Below are 15,020 nucleotides of genomic sequence, written 5' to 3'. Positions count from 1 at the left end.
TTGAGACCCCGAGGATGATTGTGATGAAGAAGGTGACGGCCTTGTTAGCCAGCCTGCTCGTTAGAAAAGGGAAGATGTGACTTTCATGACAAATGGTGCAAGAATAACAATTGCTCCTTTGTTAAATGCTTACAAAGCAAAATACGCTGTTGCTGAAAACATTTCAGGCAGTTGTATATATGTTTTTCTTTTCCCATTAATAAACATGTTCTTACACTCAACTAAATACTCTCATGTTATGTGTCTTTATTTTCAGTTTTGATGTGTTAAATTTTGGTTAGTGTTACTAAAAAGATCTTAAATCGAACCTGCAAACATCTGGACACAGTCTGTGATGTGGGGCAAAAAAATCTGCAATAATTTTGGCAAACAACTTGATAGCCAAGTCGCAGCTTTGCCAACTGATAATTGTAATCCTGAGGCTAAAAAGTACAGCATTATGATGTCAGCGCTGGCTGTTGTAGAGGTGGAAATTGTAAAATCCTGGTTTGACATAAATACCAGTTTTGATTTATTTTATTGTATTTATTTCCCCCTTAATGTCAGGAAACAAAACACACTTTTATTACAGGAAATAGCTCATATGTTCTAAAGCCTTTCTGCTCTCTGGCAGGCAGCCTTTGAAAATGTAACATTTAGACTACAAGAGATAAATATTGGCTGCTGATTGTGATAAACTCCATCTTATTTTTAAATTATTAAAGCCACTATCAATATATGTGTATCCCTCTGGCTAATTGACATGTTGTTGTAGGTGCTCCTGTCTTTGTCTTGGCTCACAACCGATGTAACAACACCAGCAGCAGATAAAGTCTCTTTTGTGCTTTTATATAGCAGACAGGAAAGAGAGAGCCTGGGAGAGTGAGCATCCCACTCACCTTTAGTCATTTCCTTCTTTATTTAGACAGCAGGGAAGCAGACGGGTGAAAACCACGAACTGTGTGGGCACTCTGTGTTTTTCAACTTTTTCACTCTGCTCTTTCTCTTAGCTCTGCAAATGAGGTGAAGAACCTGCTTCAGTCGTTGCCCAGGACCAGCGAGCCCAGAGAGATGCTGTTTGAGGATCGGACGCGGGCCCACGCTGATCACATCGGACAGGGTTTCGAGCGCCAGACCACGGCAGCCGTGGGGGTGCTGAAGGCCTTATGCTCCGTAGAAAGGTAGGCGTTGAAGCAACAGTAGCGCATGCTATAAATGTTAGACAGTTTGGTACATGGCGGTCTGTGTGGAAGTGACACACACTCTGTATTTATACAGCTTAGTCACTGACGGATTTCATATAATCCTTCTCTCCTGCCCTCCCTCGGTTGTTTTCAGCTCGGAGCCTCCTCGTGTAACCAAAGATGTTGTGTGTTTCCACGCTGGTGATTTCCCTTATGTAGTTCAGAGGCTGCAGTTGGACTTACATGAACCCCCGCTGTCTCAGGTGTTACATTACACACACACACACACACACACACACACACACATACACACACACACACACACACACTCTCCTATTAATCCCAGTAAATTGACCTTTATAATATCTCAAATTAGATACAATGTTACTGAAACATGAGCGTAAACCTCATGATGGATGCTGCCACCTGGTGGAGCAATTTTATCATCAGCTAGAGGTTTGTCTTGATAAAAGGAAGGACAAGTGTTAGTATAGTAAATTATTAATATTTCTTCTTATTTATTTATTTTTTTGTTTAGTTTGCTTTATTTCACCAGGATAATCTGCTCAGCATTAATGCTGTTTTTCCAGGGAAACCTGGTTACACAGATTATTAAGAATCAATCAGATAAGATTTAATGGTCAGTGCAGTCTGTTCAGAGTGCATTTGGAGTTTTTGGATTAGTTTGTTTCCATGTTGTAGGCTGCTTGTGAATGCAGTATTCTTGGCTGCTGTTATTTGTTGTGAGTTCTCCTTTAAAATCAATGAAAGAAAAACAAACCAGGTAATAACTGGGGGATTAGTTGGTTTTTAATTTCTACAATTATAATAGCACGCTAATTGGAAGACAACGTTTACTTGTTTTTCACTATGAGGATCTTGTTTTGTCGTGCTGCAAATCAAGCAGCGTTGCGATTTCGCTCCTGCCTAAAACTCCAGACTCTCACACTTTAGTTTGGCTCGAGCCTTTGGTCAGTGAGAGCTGTGTAGAAGAACTAAATCTCTTAACAAGGCTTCCATAGGATAACCTGTTGAAGGATTATTAATCTGTGGCTCTCTCCTCCTCTGCTTTTGGTGGCATGCGTTTGGCTCTCCATCGCTCTCGCCATAGGTACTGAATAGGTCTCCTGTGGCTTGAAATTCCACTGCCACCTGGACTTCTTGTTGCCTCCATCTGCACCTGCAAACATTACCCGGTGGAGGTTGCTGTTGTCCTTGTGAGGCAGAATTTAATGTCAAAACTCCGACTAGTCTCCCTACCAGATGGATCCATGTCATCTTTTTTGTATTTATTTGTTTATCATGTGAATTATAGTTCAGAAAATTCCCCTTTAAAATAAACATGTATTAAAAGTTACATAAGTACGTGATATTTGAGCAATCTAGTTAAATAACTGACACTAGAACAATTGTGATCATGGATTTTGCAATCATTGAGCAGCCCTAAAAGAACAAACACTTTTTTTTTAACCCTTTTACAGAGAATGGCAACAAAAGACAAGTAAAAATAACACATTGAAGCTCCTTCAGTATTTTCTTTCTGTCATCTTTGATTTTGCACTCTGTGCAGCTTTTCCTTTCTGAGATAAAGAGACTCCTGCTCCCCTTGTGCCGACTGCACTGAAGGAGATCAAAAGGAACTTCAGAGAACGAGATTTTCTTACTACCACTGTTCTGCCTCCCTATGCAAAGGAATTTTATTTTTAATGTATTTAATCTGTACGCCTTGAAGTGCACATCAGTAAAATGTTGCCCCAGGGGTCGTAACGTGCCCGCGGACCATCTCAGTCCAGCTCGGCATTTTTAAAGGAAACCAAAACAACTCTCGAAATGTTAGTAAGAGGCAGCAGTAGACAAAGACTGCAGTGAGGCTGCTGCTTTTTAACTTCATGCAGTCTGTTTTAGCAGTGACCTGTGAAGTGGTGTGTATCAGATTATTGTCAAGATGTAGGCTAATTTGAAACTTGATAAAGCATTTAGGGAAATCTTTTTGGTTAGTAATATTTTCATTGTGACTTACGTGTTTCGATTCAGTTTTCCAATGCGTGGCCCTCTGTTTACTTTATCTAACTCAGTCTGGCTCTTGGCTGCTTTGAATTCTTCTTCTTATGGTAGTATTATGATGTTTATTTCTTCCATCTAACCCTCTTCCCACCCTCTCTCTTTAAAGTGCGTGCAGTGGGTGGACGACGCCAAACTAAACCAGCTGCGGCGGGAAGGCGTTCGATACGCTCGCATCCGCCTGTGCCACGATGACATCTACTTCATCCCCCGCAACGTGGTCCACCAGTTCAAGACAGTGTCTGCTGTCTGCAGCCTGGCATGGCATGTCCGCCTACAGCAGTACCACAAGGGAGAAGGAGGAGAGGAGGCGAAGGTAAAGGAAGAAGAGGAACAGGTCGAGCTGAAGGAGAAAGAGGCAGAATCCGTTTCTGAGGATGAGGAGGAGAGGGTAAAGGAGGAGGATGTTGAGGTGGAGGTGGCAGAAAACAGGACATTGCTGACTGCCAGAAAGGAGCAGGATGATGATCAGCCTCAACGTCCATCTGCTCTCTCAGTGCACTCAGACATACAGGATGCGATGAAGAGGATAAATGAAGAGGGAAGACCTAAACAGCTGGATTCACCACCTGCAAGAGTGAAGGCAGAACCTCCAGCTCCTGTCTGCAAGAACAAATCACCTCCACCTCTCATTATGCCCCCTCCTGCCTCTCAGCCTCAGCAGAACACAGAACCCAAAACCTCATCAAAACCTCATCACCACCACCTTCATCTCTCAGACAGCAGAACAATGTCTTCCAGTAGAAGTTCCTCCTCAGCTTCTCCTAAATCATCCCCAAAGTCTTCCACTTCGATGTTTTCACACTCACCTGTCACAAGTTTGCATTCGTCTTTTGCAGCTTCCCATCCATCTTCGACCTCTTCTTCTTCCTCCTCCTTTACTGTGGTGTCCACATCTTCCCCTCTGCCGGCTTCCTCTTCATCCCAGACTAGTTCCAAGCCCACAGCGAACTCCCTTCTCTCCACGCTCCCTCCTTTCTCCCAGCCTCCTGCTTCCTCAGAGTTGGATCAACCCAAGGACAAAGACTCGCTTTCCCTAAAGCCAGACGTGCTTTCACAGACGCAGGTGCAGGGGTCACCTGCTGTGGATGTAAAGACACACGCCTCTGAAGTCGACACACGGACTCACACAGGGGTGGACGCACGGACACAAACGCGCCCAGAGGCACGGACTCACACTTCAGACTCAGATTCCAGGACATCCGCGGATTTGCCAATACATCCACCACAGGATGCCTCGAGGCAAGGAAACTACATGCAGCAATACACACCCCAGCGTCTCCACCCTCCTCCCCTCCCTCAGATGCTCCCTCTCTCTTTCTCCCCTCTTCTGCCACACTCCCACCTCCCTCACAGACCTCCAGTCCTCCCCCAAAATCCCCTCTCCAATCCTTCCCTCTCCACACAGCCTCAAACGCTAAACTCTTTCCTCAGCCAGAAAGCACCGCCACATTCAGTCCACCTGAGCCAGCTTCACCTGCACCACCAACCAAATATGACCACGCAGTCCCAGCCATACTTCCAGCCCCCTCTAATCGCCTCCCCCCCTCAAAGCGCTCCCCTCACCAGCACCCAGTCTCTTCCCCCTCATTTTTCTCATCCGCACCAGTTCGCCAAAACCTTCTTCCCCGCTCAGCATCCTGGATTCAGCTCCCACCACTTCCTCCCCCCTCAGTCTTTCCTCTCTCAGCCTCCTGGTTCTTATCCCCTACAACCACAGTACCAAACCACAGCACCCATGCAGGTTCAGCTGCCTCTGTCACAGTCTTTCCCCCACCCCCCTCCTCCCCCACCACCTTCCTCCTCCCCACACCCCCCTCCTCCCCCTCTTCCTCCGCCCCTACCTCCTCAACCTCATCCTTCTGTTTTCCCCCCGCACTCAAACCACGACGAGGAGCCGAAGCAGATTTTATAGTAGTTTTTTGTACATAATGAAGCTCTTTTTAAATGACTGTATACGTAAAATTTTGGTTGTGTTGTTGTAAAACAATGTAAAATAAATAACTAAGGAGTTAGGAAGCAGACACAGTATCATAGTTTATGGACTTAATATAACCCAGACCTCTGGACTGAACTGGCTTAGATTGTACTGATGCTTTGGTTGTGCGCAAGTTCAAAAGTATTAAGAATTCCTTTCATTTACAGGTAGCTTTGGCCTTTAGTCGTTTTGAGAGATTATTCAGGCTCAAACGAGCCCCCTCGTCTGCCAAACTGCTGTCTGGTCCTGGTTTTTTTTTTGAAGTGGGTATAACTCCTTTCAAACTTCAGATTCTCCGTGAGCCTGGCAGATGTAGGAAGAAAATATTTCTCCAGAATTGTGTCAGAGATGTAAAGGTCGTAAGTGTGGCCTTTTTGTGAAACTTGCAGCTAATGCTTCCATTTTTGTGGCTTTTTTTTTTTTTGGTATGTTCTCTGTGCCCAAGACTGTTTCTGAAACAATGATGGCTCTCAGTGGTGTATTGATGTAATATTCCTACATTTCATGTACTGCATTGTGTCAATACATCCAAATCAATACAATCTATCACAGTAGTTCTCTCTAATATTGTATTTGGAGCAATAATGCTCTGCAATAACCTGTGAAATATATAACTGTATTTCCACATTATTGTTATGGTGACAGCAGGTATTCATGTTTTTATTCCACCAAGTGATACGAAACATTAAGTAGGAGTGTAATTTACATGAATGTTCCTGTAGTTTTAGTGCTACTAAACATGATGTGAGCTTCACAGTAGCACTGCGTTCAGTCAGGCCATTAAGAGTCACATTTTTGAAGTATTGAGGTTGCGCTGTGCTGGCTGCCCTTAATGGCACAATAGGCAGAGCTCTTTGTGTAATTTTCCTGACTTTTTTTTTTGTTTGTTTGTTTGTTTTTTATATATGAATTATTTTTTGTGTCTATTGGATGTGTGCCAGGGTTTCTTAATTTTGAGAACAAGCTCTGAGGAAAATACTTGACCCAGGGCCTCCAGAAGTCTCAGGAAAATGCATTCAGGACAAATCCTGAACCTGAATTTTATCACCTAACCTGATCCATGTGTTTTACTAATAAGCAGCTACATTAAGAGCTCACTGCGAGCTCCTATTCAAAGAGCAATATCATATAGATGCAGCACACCAAGATATCCCAAATGTGACTCATTAAAGCAGTTTTAATGTGTGTGGAAATACAGTTGATATTATTGTAGAAACTTTGGGTCGAGACTTGCAGATTCCATCTGATTATCCACAGGGCAATTTCAGGTTCTTCCAAGACTGTAACTTCAGTGTATTCAGGCTCACTTTTTATTATTTTTTTTATTTACACTTTGAAAACAGATGGTACACTGTCACTCATTTCCAAAGCACTATTTATCTATTTACCTGAAGTCCGCTTTCTCTACAGTGTGGAGTCTATAAAATGTTTTATTTATGAACCAAGGAGTGAAGTGTTTAAAAGTACAGTAAATTATTGAAAGTCAATTTTTTTAGCATCGCCTGTGAAGAATATGTTTCTCCAAATATCTAATCATGAGAGTCAAACTCTTCTGTCTCGGTGCATGTCCCACAGTTGTGTATCTTTGTTGTTGAGAGAAACTTTTTGTCATTAGTGTCTTGATTTTTACTATTGATATTGCTAATGTAGCCCACATTTCCCCAGTGCCTGTCCTTAACTGTGAACTACTAAATGGTCCAGAGACATGCAGTGAAGGAGTCTTCGTCTTTACTGGAAAATCAGAGCAAAGCCTTAAATTGGTCTCTAAAGCCGCTGAAAGCTCTCCAAATATCTGCGGTCTGAGGGTGTGGTGAAGTGACGTCCTCAAAGCAGGGTTGTTTTGTGTTTTTGTTTTTTTTTTTTTACTATGATTCATTTCACCACAAGCCTGAAAAAAATCTTGGAAAAAGAAAGATAACGCCTTAGCATTTTTGTCAGTTTGCCTCAAAGGACTCCAGTTTAGAGTCAGAAGTCTTCACTGTGTGGCTCTGGGGGAGAGCGAGGTGATAATTAAGCACTTGATTACCAGTTGTGAGGCGCTCTGCCGCTCTTTTTATGGTTTTTGGGTTTTGGATGTTACAGAAACACGACAGGAACTTTTTTTTTTTTTTTGTACAAATGTGACAAAAATTATGGCTGAAAACAGAAGTCTTCAGGGGCTACAATTGTTTTCAGGGTTTATTTATCTCAATTTTTTTTGTTTTTATTTTTAACTGTCAGCACTGTAGTGTACATAATGAGTTTTGTAAAGGGGAAAAGAACTTGTAGTGTGGTTTCTACTTTAAATATGAGCCTAGCTAATAAAAGGTTCACTGTATGAATTGATTCTCATTGCCTGATTGTGTTTTCTCTGCAATGCACAACAGACTAATGCAGGTAGGAAATGGGAGCAGAGGATAAAAGTGGATCCATATCCTGGCATCTGTTTTATGCTATTCCTCAGATCAACAGGTGGTGGCGGTAAAACAAAAATAAATACCAGAGGAGTCGCCCCCTGGGGGTCATTGAGAAGAATGCAGGTTTCAGGCTCTGTCACATTGGCTTCATTTTTCAGATCCAGAAGCTACGTCCATCTTTTATCCTGTCTATGTTCCAGAAGTGAGCCAATCATCAAACTGTCCTCCTCCCCCATTTACAAAAGCTGTACAGGGAGGTAATTCATATATAACTTTAGATGTGGCTGTGGCTCAGGAGGTCGAGCAGGTCATCTTTTAATAGGAAGATTGGTGGCTTGATCCCTGACTGCTCTACTCTGCACACCAAATTATGCTTGGACAAAATACTGAAACCGAAGTTGCTCCCTATGCGTTCATCCAAGTGTGAATGTTAGATAGAAAGCATAGAAAAAAAGTGCTTGTATGGCTGTGTGCGTGAATGAGACGTATAAAGTGCTTTGAGTGCTCAGGTAGAGTTGAAAAGTGCAGTATAAGAACCAGTCCATTTACCAGATGTTTAAATTTAACTGAGGCTTAAAGGTTGCAGCTTTATTTGTTAGGTTAATGTAGATGCGGCTGTCTGCCAGGCAGTTCACATCAACCAACTGTGCACCTTATGCAGCATATTTAATAGAATCCAAAATACCTGTGTTTCAGTTTTGGTAAGTGAAATATAAGCGATCTGTTACTGAAGGCTAATTTAAAAGCTATCTTTAATCAAGCTTGTTAGTTAGCTGATAACTTTGTACTCCTACTTGTTGTCCAATGTGGTTACTTCTGGATTCTAAAAAAAAAAGATGGTGATGATGGCATCCATCTTCTATATACAGTTTATGGTAATGACTGCATTTTTTATGGTAAGGTTCCAAAAAGCTCCCTGCAATACCTGATTTATTTATTTATTTTTGGCCACTTGGGGGCAGAAGTAGAAAACACTGCACTGACATACCTTCCTCTGAAGATGATATATTGAAACTGCTGGCAAGCTGTGGGGAGCCTGACGTTAATAAATAAATCAATACAATGAGCTGAACACTGAAGCTTCTTAGAAGTGAAGAGAAAATCTGCAGTTCATGCTATGAGCAACTCTTTCACAGCCTAGCAGATCCACTCGAAAGATAAAATATTGCTTAAAACATCTTTCCTGTGTAAAATGTCACTTTGCTTTACTCTTTAGCCTTAGGAGTCATTTATAAGACTTAAAATGACTTGATTGAGCCTGCTTAAAACCTGCAGACACCTGTCTGACTTAAACTTGGGCTAAAAGCAGGCTTATAATTTTTAAAACCATTCCTCCACCTCTGTCCGGTGTACACCTGCTGGTATTTTCTGCTTCTGTTTCCCTGTTATGCAAGCCGCCCCCTCACTGCAGTCTGCAGCAATGAGCTCAGCAGTTTTAACGGGTCGGATTCGAGCAGACAACACATCCACAACACAATGCAGTCGCCCCGTAATTTAGGGCTGGTGTGTGTCAGGTCAAATCCACCTCAGAACACCCTTTCCTCCCTCTCTCTTCATCCTTCCCTGCCAGAGGAGCTCAGCTGACCTTTACAGTGTGGGAGAGGGAGCGAGGCAGGAAGCTGGAACAGAGACAAAGAAATTATTTTAGGATCATTCATGATAAACCTCACTCAACTGTGAATGCGCTCAGTCTTTGAGTACACACAAGTGCAATGGTACAGTATTTCATTCATTAAATAGAATTGAAATTACTGTGGGTGCTATTAATTTCACTCTGTGCGTTATGTTATGAAATCACATGTAAATTGTTCACAAGTATGAAATGTAAAATAACTCTGTACTGGGCAGACAGGAGAAGATATACTTTATTTATTGCAAAAGTTGGCAATTTCCTGCATTGCAGAAACCAAAACATTAAACACAACCCAAAAGAATAGCTTAAATAAAGTAGACTCAAATACAATAAATCAAAAGATGACACAAAAAATGACTCAAAGGGAAAAAAGTTGAAATTTCCATCAATTACAATAGAACTGCATGCAAAGCGCTGAATACAATTCAATAAAGATATTCTATACAGTAAAATAGCTTTTTAAAAAAAAAAAACAGTAAAGCAAAACCTGCTTATACTGCTATACTATACTTATACTACATGAGCTGCTCATTAATAAATAACTGGAACCAATTTTACTATTCACAAACAGGTACAGTCATTATTTAACAAAAACTGAGCCAAAAGCACTGCGTGATAGCCTAAGTACAACCTTGCTGCTTCCATAGGAATTAAGAGGGTAAGTAGCAGCCAGGCGCTGCTAATCAAAATGCACTTGATTAAATGTGCAAATGTGAGCACCTGTATAAAAGCTGAAATTTTTGTCAGTTTGCTGGTCTGGCGCATTCAGGTGTGTGTATTAACACAATGGCAAATCTTCCCAGGAGTGTCTGTTCCAGCAAATTCACTCCAAGGTCAGAGCGTGCAATAATCAGAGGAACTGCAAAAAATCACAAGAGGTACATCTCAGACAGTCCGAGGTACACCTTTTTCTGCAGACCTCAGTTAGCATGTTAAATGTTAACGTTCATAACAGTACAGTTAGAAAAAGACTGAACAAGTATGGCTTGTTTGGAAGGGTTGTGAGGAGAAAGCCTCTTCTCTCTAAAAAGAACACGGCAGCATGAATTAGATTAGCAGAACTGCATCTGAACAAACCACAAGACTTCTAGGACAATGTCCTATGGACAGACGAGACCAAAGTGAAGATGTTTGACTATAATGCACAGCACCACATTTGGAGAAACCCAAACACAGCATAGCACAAACACCTCATACCAACTGTCAGGCACGGCAGTGGAGGGGTGATATTTGGGCTTGTTTTGCAGCCACAGAACCTGGGCGCCTTGCAGTCACTGACTCAACCATGAACTCCTCTGTATACCAAAGTATTCTGTGAGGCCGTCTGTTTGACAGTTGAAGCTCGGCTGAAACTGGATCATGTGCCAGGACAATGATCCCAAGCGCAGCAACCAAACCTACAACAGAATGGCTGAAAAGGAAAAGTAGATGCTGCAATGACCCAGTCAAAGTCCAGACCTCAAACTGATTGAAATGCAGTGGCAGGACTTTAAGAAATCCGCGCATAAATTAATGCACATCAATGAACTGAAGCAGCATTGTAAAGAAGCGGGACAAAATTCCTCCCCAACGATGTACAGGACTGATACAATCATGCAGGAAATGATTACTTCAGGTTATTGCTGGGTGTATTTATCTTTCTCACGTGACTAAGTACTCTGATCTGTGGTCCCCTCTTAAAACATAAATATTTGAGAAGTTGTGTGCTGATTGATGTCAAGCAAAAGACAGAAAAAAAAATAACAAATGGGTATTTATATTTTTGACTTTAGTGTGAAATTTTTGGATAAATTCTGACTAAATGGAAGATTATGTGCTGTGACAATAAAACCATAAAAATACAAATTGACCTGTAAATCCAGCTGCTCATTAAGTAAAGCAAAAAGGTGCCCTAATATTTGGTACTATGAAATGAAAGCAGACTGTATGAAAGCTAAGTAGTAGAATGAGTTACTTATAATAATACATATTATAGATTTAAGATGATTGTGGGCTAAATTTTTTACCTCAACACCATCTTTTGTTTTGACCTGCGCCTATCTCTGCTCATGCAGCCTGCTCACCTGTCTTTGTGATGATGGCTCTTAATAAACTGAGGCTACATGCCATCTACGTCTCCTTTAAGAGTCCGCCGCTGTGCTTTTGGTTCATTTCTCCTCAGACTTTCAGTTCCTGTAGTGCAGTTTTTCACAATACAAATGCATCGAAACTTTAAAATTCTGCCCTAAATCATTACATTATTTAAAGTGCTGCATAACTGTCAGATGAACTTGTGTGTGCCTTTTACAGGCGCTGACGTGTAAGAGCACACACCCACACCCACATACACACTCTGCTGTTAGCTCATTGGCTGCCTCACAGTTCATTTCAGGTCACGTCCCAGAGGGATTTTCCCAAACCGCAATACTTTGTTTTGAACAAGTCTGCAACCACTTGAATGTGATTTTTATATTAAAACTTTTTTTTTTTTTTTTAGCATCATTATGAGGCACACAGCGTAAAGCAAATTGCTCATTTATTATTACAACATTTGCATGCATTTTCCAAAACGTGTGCATTTATTTTTTCCCCTTCAATGCAGTGCAAAGTAACACAAAGAAACAACCAATGGCACTAAATGCATTTCGCCCATGCACAGAGTCAGCCGTACCATAATTAATATGAAACTGCGATCAGATTTACACGAAAACACCAAAAGCTTATGGTGCTCTGGTGGCTAGGACTGCAATTAAATACATTTTTTTTTCAAAACACACAAAGCCTCATTTGTAATCAGAGTTTTGGACTTTAGTCTGAATGCAGGGCTCACTGAGTTAAATGGGACACTTGTGTAAGGCAGAGAGAGCAGCCTGTAAAAAAAACAGCATATCAAATGCTTCTTAAATCCTGCACTTTTGTGTGTTTGCAGCTAAACACGCTGCTGTCTTTTAAAGTTCATTAAAAACACAGCTCTGGAATGGGAAGATCAAGTGTTTAAAGCAGCCACAAAATATCTAACAAAAATTTACACTGTAGTTTGGTAGCAAGTGCGATAGTTACACAGGAAGTAGATTCAGTTCCTGCCTGTGCAGCTGTGGTCACTTACATCCAGCAAAAATAAACTTCAGAGAAACAGCACTGGACATTTTGAATCCGTAATAAGACAAAGCATTAGAGGATGTGTGTGTGTTTTTTTCCCCCCCAGTGTTGGCTTCACAGTACTTTTACAGATACAGCTGCTCCCATATGGCCATCCTTGAGCTATTTTGACCGTGTTTACACGAAAAGGGTCGACTCACTAGCACGTCAGTGGAGTCTCAGCTTCACTGAAGCCCAACCTTCTTCTGCTGAGACCTGAACACTCACAGCTGCAAGAAAGGTTTGCAAACACTTTACGATTACACTCTGACCGAACCAGCATATACATATTTATTTAAAAAGACTGAGTAATCACTCAGAGTCCAGGCTGGAAAAAAATACATAAACCCACCTCCTTTAGCACCAACAACCTCCATCAGAAGCTTCCTGTAGCTGCTTGTGAGACTTTTACAATAACTAAGATAAATTTTAGACCATTCCCACCTGCAAAACTGTGCCAGTTCATCAGTTTTTCTGCACTGGCATGATTGAACAACCCTCAACCCCAAAGCTTTGCTACCTCAAGGCCCTGATAACAAAGCAGCTCCAAACCACGATGGTGCCTCCACCATGATTCCCTGTTGGGATGAGCTTTTATTTATTGTTGCCCAAAAGTCTGACTTTTGTCTTATCTGCTGTGGAGCGCTCAGACTCTTTTTAGCAAATTTTGGCTGTACTGCAGTGTTTTTCTTCCTAGAGTCCTTGGTACACTTCATTCAGATGTTTGCAAATGTTTTGTTGGTTTCTTTTTCACCTCCTGGACAGGGTAGCAGCAGTCCTGAATCTCCTCTATTTGCAGACAGTTTGTCTTACTGTAAACTGATGAATATTCAGGATTTTTCCAGCACATCCAAATGCTTCTTCTAAGTTCCTGTGAAAGTCATAATAATCAAAGCACAGTTCACACCTTCCAGTTTTTCTTGAGAAGGGCAGACTTTTATCAAGAACCAGGCTTTTTTTTTTGAGCTCTGCAGCCCATGCCTCTCATCTCATTTCCTTAATTTGAACACCAGGCTTTCAGCCACTTTTGCAGAAGCCGTTATCTCCAAGATTCACCTTCATTCTCCAGCCTGGACTGCGAGTTATTTCGGCTTTAGTAAAGCCATGAAAAGTCCTGTTTGTGCTTTATTAGATTAGTCAGATTGTGTTTTTCTGCAGTTGTGACTGTGATGAAGATCAGGCCACATTTTATGAGTACTTTATGCTGAAATCTGTGCATTTCCAACTGTTGTCTGCCTACACAATGTCTCTTGTTCCTAGAAGGAATACTTATGGCTGAGGTGGTGATTTGATTCTTCTCTGGAAACACAATCAGGCTAAGCTCCTAGACCAGATGAACACAAATCTACTCCCAACATCTGCTGTCATGTTCTTACATAGGTTTGTCGAGGGTGCGGTGATTCACACTGAGGTCTTAGACTGCTCTTAAGCCTCTCTCCTTTCAGGAAAGATATTGAGCCCCAGTTCCACCAGCGCTCCCATTAACATGGTCCACAGTGGTATGCACACAAATGTCAGCTTCACGTCGGCCAGCCTTTCCAGCTTGGCGCACAGAGTCAGGCAGAAGCTGAGCTTGAGCAGCATGGCTGTCAGGTACCAGCTACGCAGCCGCAGGTCTGGAGAGCCATTGCGTGGGTCATATCCAGGCTTGCAACGGCCTGCCATCTTGATGGCAAGCATGAGAATGAGGATGCCATCAAAGACCCAGACAGGGAGGAAGATGATGAACCAGTTCCACTGCACCTGGAGGGAGGAAAAGGAGAAGATGATGATAGCCATGGCTTCTATTATGAGTGGTTAAAAATAAAAAAGGGCCAGTTTCAGGAGCCTGGTGGGAGGAATGGGTGATTGGATGGAGAATACATCAACCTTTAACCAAGGGTGGCTAATGAAGCAATAAAGCCCGTTACCTTCCCATCCAGTTTGAGAACCAGCATGATGAGGAAAACCAGGGTGAAGACCCAGGTCAACAAAACCCTCTGAGCCAGAGACATCTCACTCCCTGGAGACCAAATGAGGAGCCAGACTGAAGCTACACAGAGACAGACCACATGTGCATGAGTCACAATTGGAAAAAATGAAAGATTATGATCAATGCATGCTATTTTAGCAAGAAAAACTGCATTTAAAAACCGACAGCAACGCAGGAGTAGCTACTAACTGCACTATTTGGTGCCGGTTAGGGTCTTGGTTGCAGCATCAAACAGCGTTTCGCTGATAGCAGCTGGGGAAATTAAAAATGCTGTCTTTTCATTCATTGTCAGATTAAACGCTGCAATAAGGGCTAGCTGTTGCAGCCTAGTAATAGCATTGTGCTAATCGTTGGCTGACACTGCGTGACTTACTTTAGTGTGTTTCTGGCTCGGTAGGCAGCATCTTCTCCTCCCTGTGTGTCACACATTCACAGTCACATACCGTTTCTTAAAAGCAGTCACATAATTATCAACAGACGCACCCGTTAATAATAGCAGACGTACTATTTTTTTTTTGGGGTCCGTTATCCGAGCTGGTTCCGCCCCTGCTTGGAAGCCGATTGGTGCTCGTCATGTTGCGTTTTAACCGTAAAGTTGTCACAAACGCGCAGTGGTTGTGAGGTGTTCCTGCAGTGAGTTTTGAAGTCCACTAGAGGTAGGTAAAGTTCTTTTTTATTTTTTCAGGCGCTCGTGATTATG

The 15,020-nt window shown here is 42.1% G+C and overlaps 2 protein-coding genes across 2 annotated transcripts in view; one reads left to right on the top strand and one right to left on the bottom strand.

The window, feature by feature from the left end:
- Positions 1-7,488, top strand: part of LOC115773644 (lysine-specific demethylase RSBN1L-like) — a 40,440-nt gene extending 32,952 nt beyond the window's left edge. The window contains exons 7-9 of the mRNA XM_030720495.1: positions 990-1,160; positions 1,318-1,426; positions 3,334-7,488. Coding sequence (XP_030576355.1) covers positions 990-1,160; positions 1,318-1,426; positions 3,334-5,139 — 2,086 coding nt within the window. The 3' untranslated portion in view covers positions 5,140-7,488. The remainder of the gene's footprint in view (positions 1-989; positions 1,161-1,317; positions 1,427-3,333) is intronic.
- A 4,259-nt stretch (positions 7,489-11,747) lies between these two features.
- On the bottom strand, positions 11,748-14,983 carry LOC115773220 (transmembrane protein 60-like). Its single transcript, XM_030719775.1, has 4 exons — positions 14,826-14,983; positions 14,694-14,734; positions 14,259-14,380; positions 11,748-14,091 (listed from the first exon to the last, which is right to left on the bottom strand). Exons 3-4 carry the CDS (start codon positions 14,340-14,342, stop codon positions 13,774-13,776), a joined length of 402 nt encoding a protein of 133 aa, XP_030575635.1. The 5' UTR covers positions 14,343-14,380; positions 14,694-14,734; positions 14,826-14,983; the 3' UTR covers positions 11,748-13,773.
- Positions 14,984-15,020: the final 37 nt, after the last annotated feature.

Source organism: Archocentrus centrarchus, chromosome 23 (assembly GCF_007364275.1).
Source record: "Archocentrus centrarchus isolate MPI-CPG fArcCen1 chromosome 23, fArcCen1, whole genome shotgun sequence".
In the NCBI taxonomy this organism is placed as follows: Eukaryota; Metazoa; Chordata; class Actinopteri; order Cichliformes; family Cichlidae; genus Archocentrus; species Archocentrus centrarchus.
Note: the sequence above shows the minus strand (reverse complement) of the source record. Positions and strands in the feature narration are given on the sequence as shown.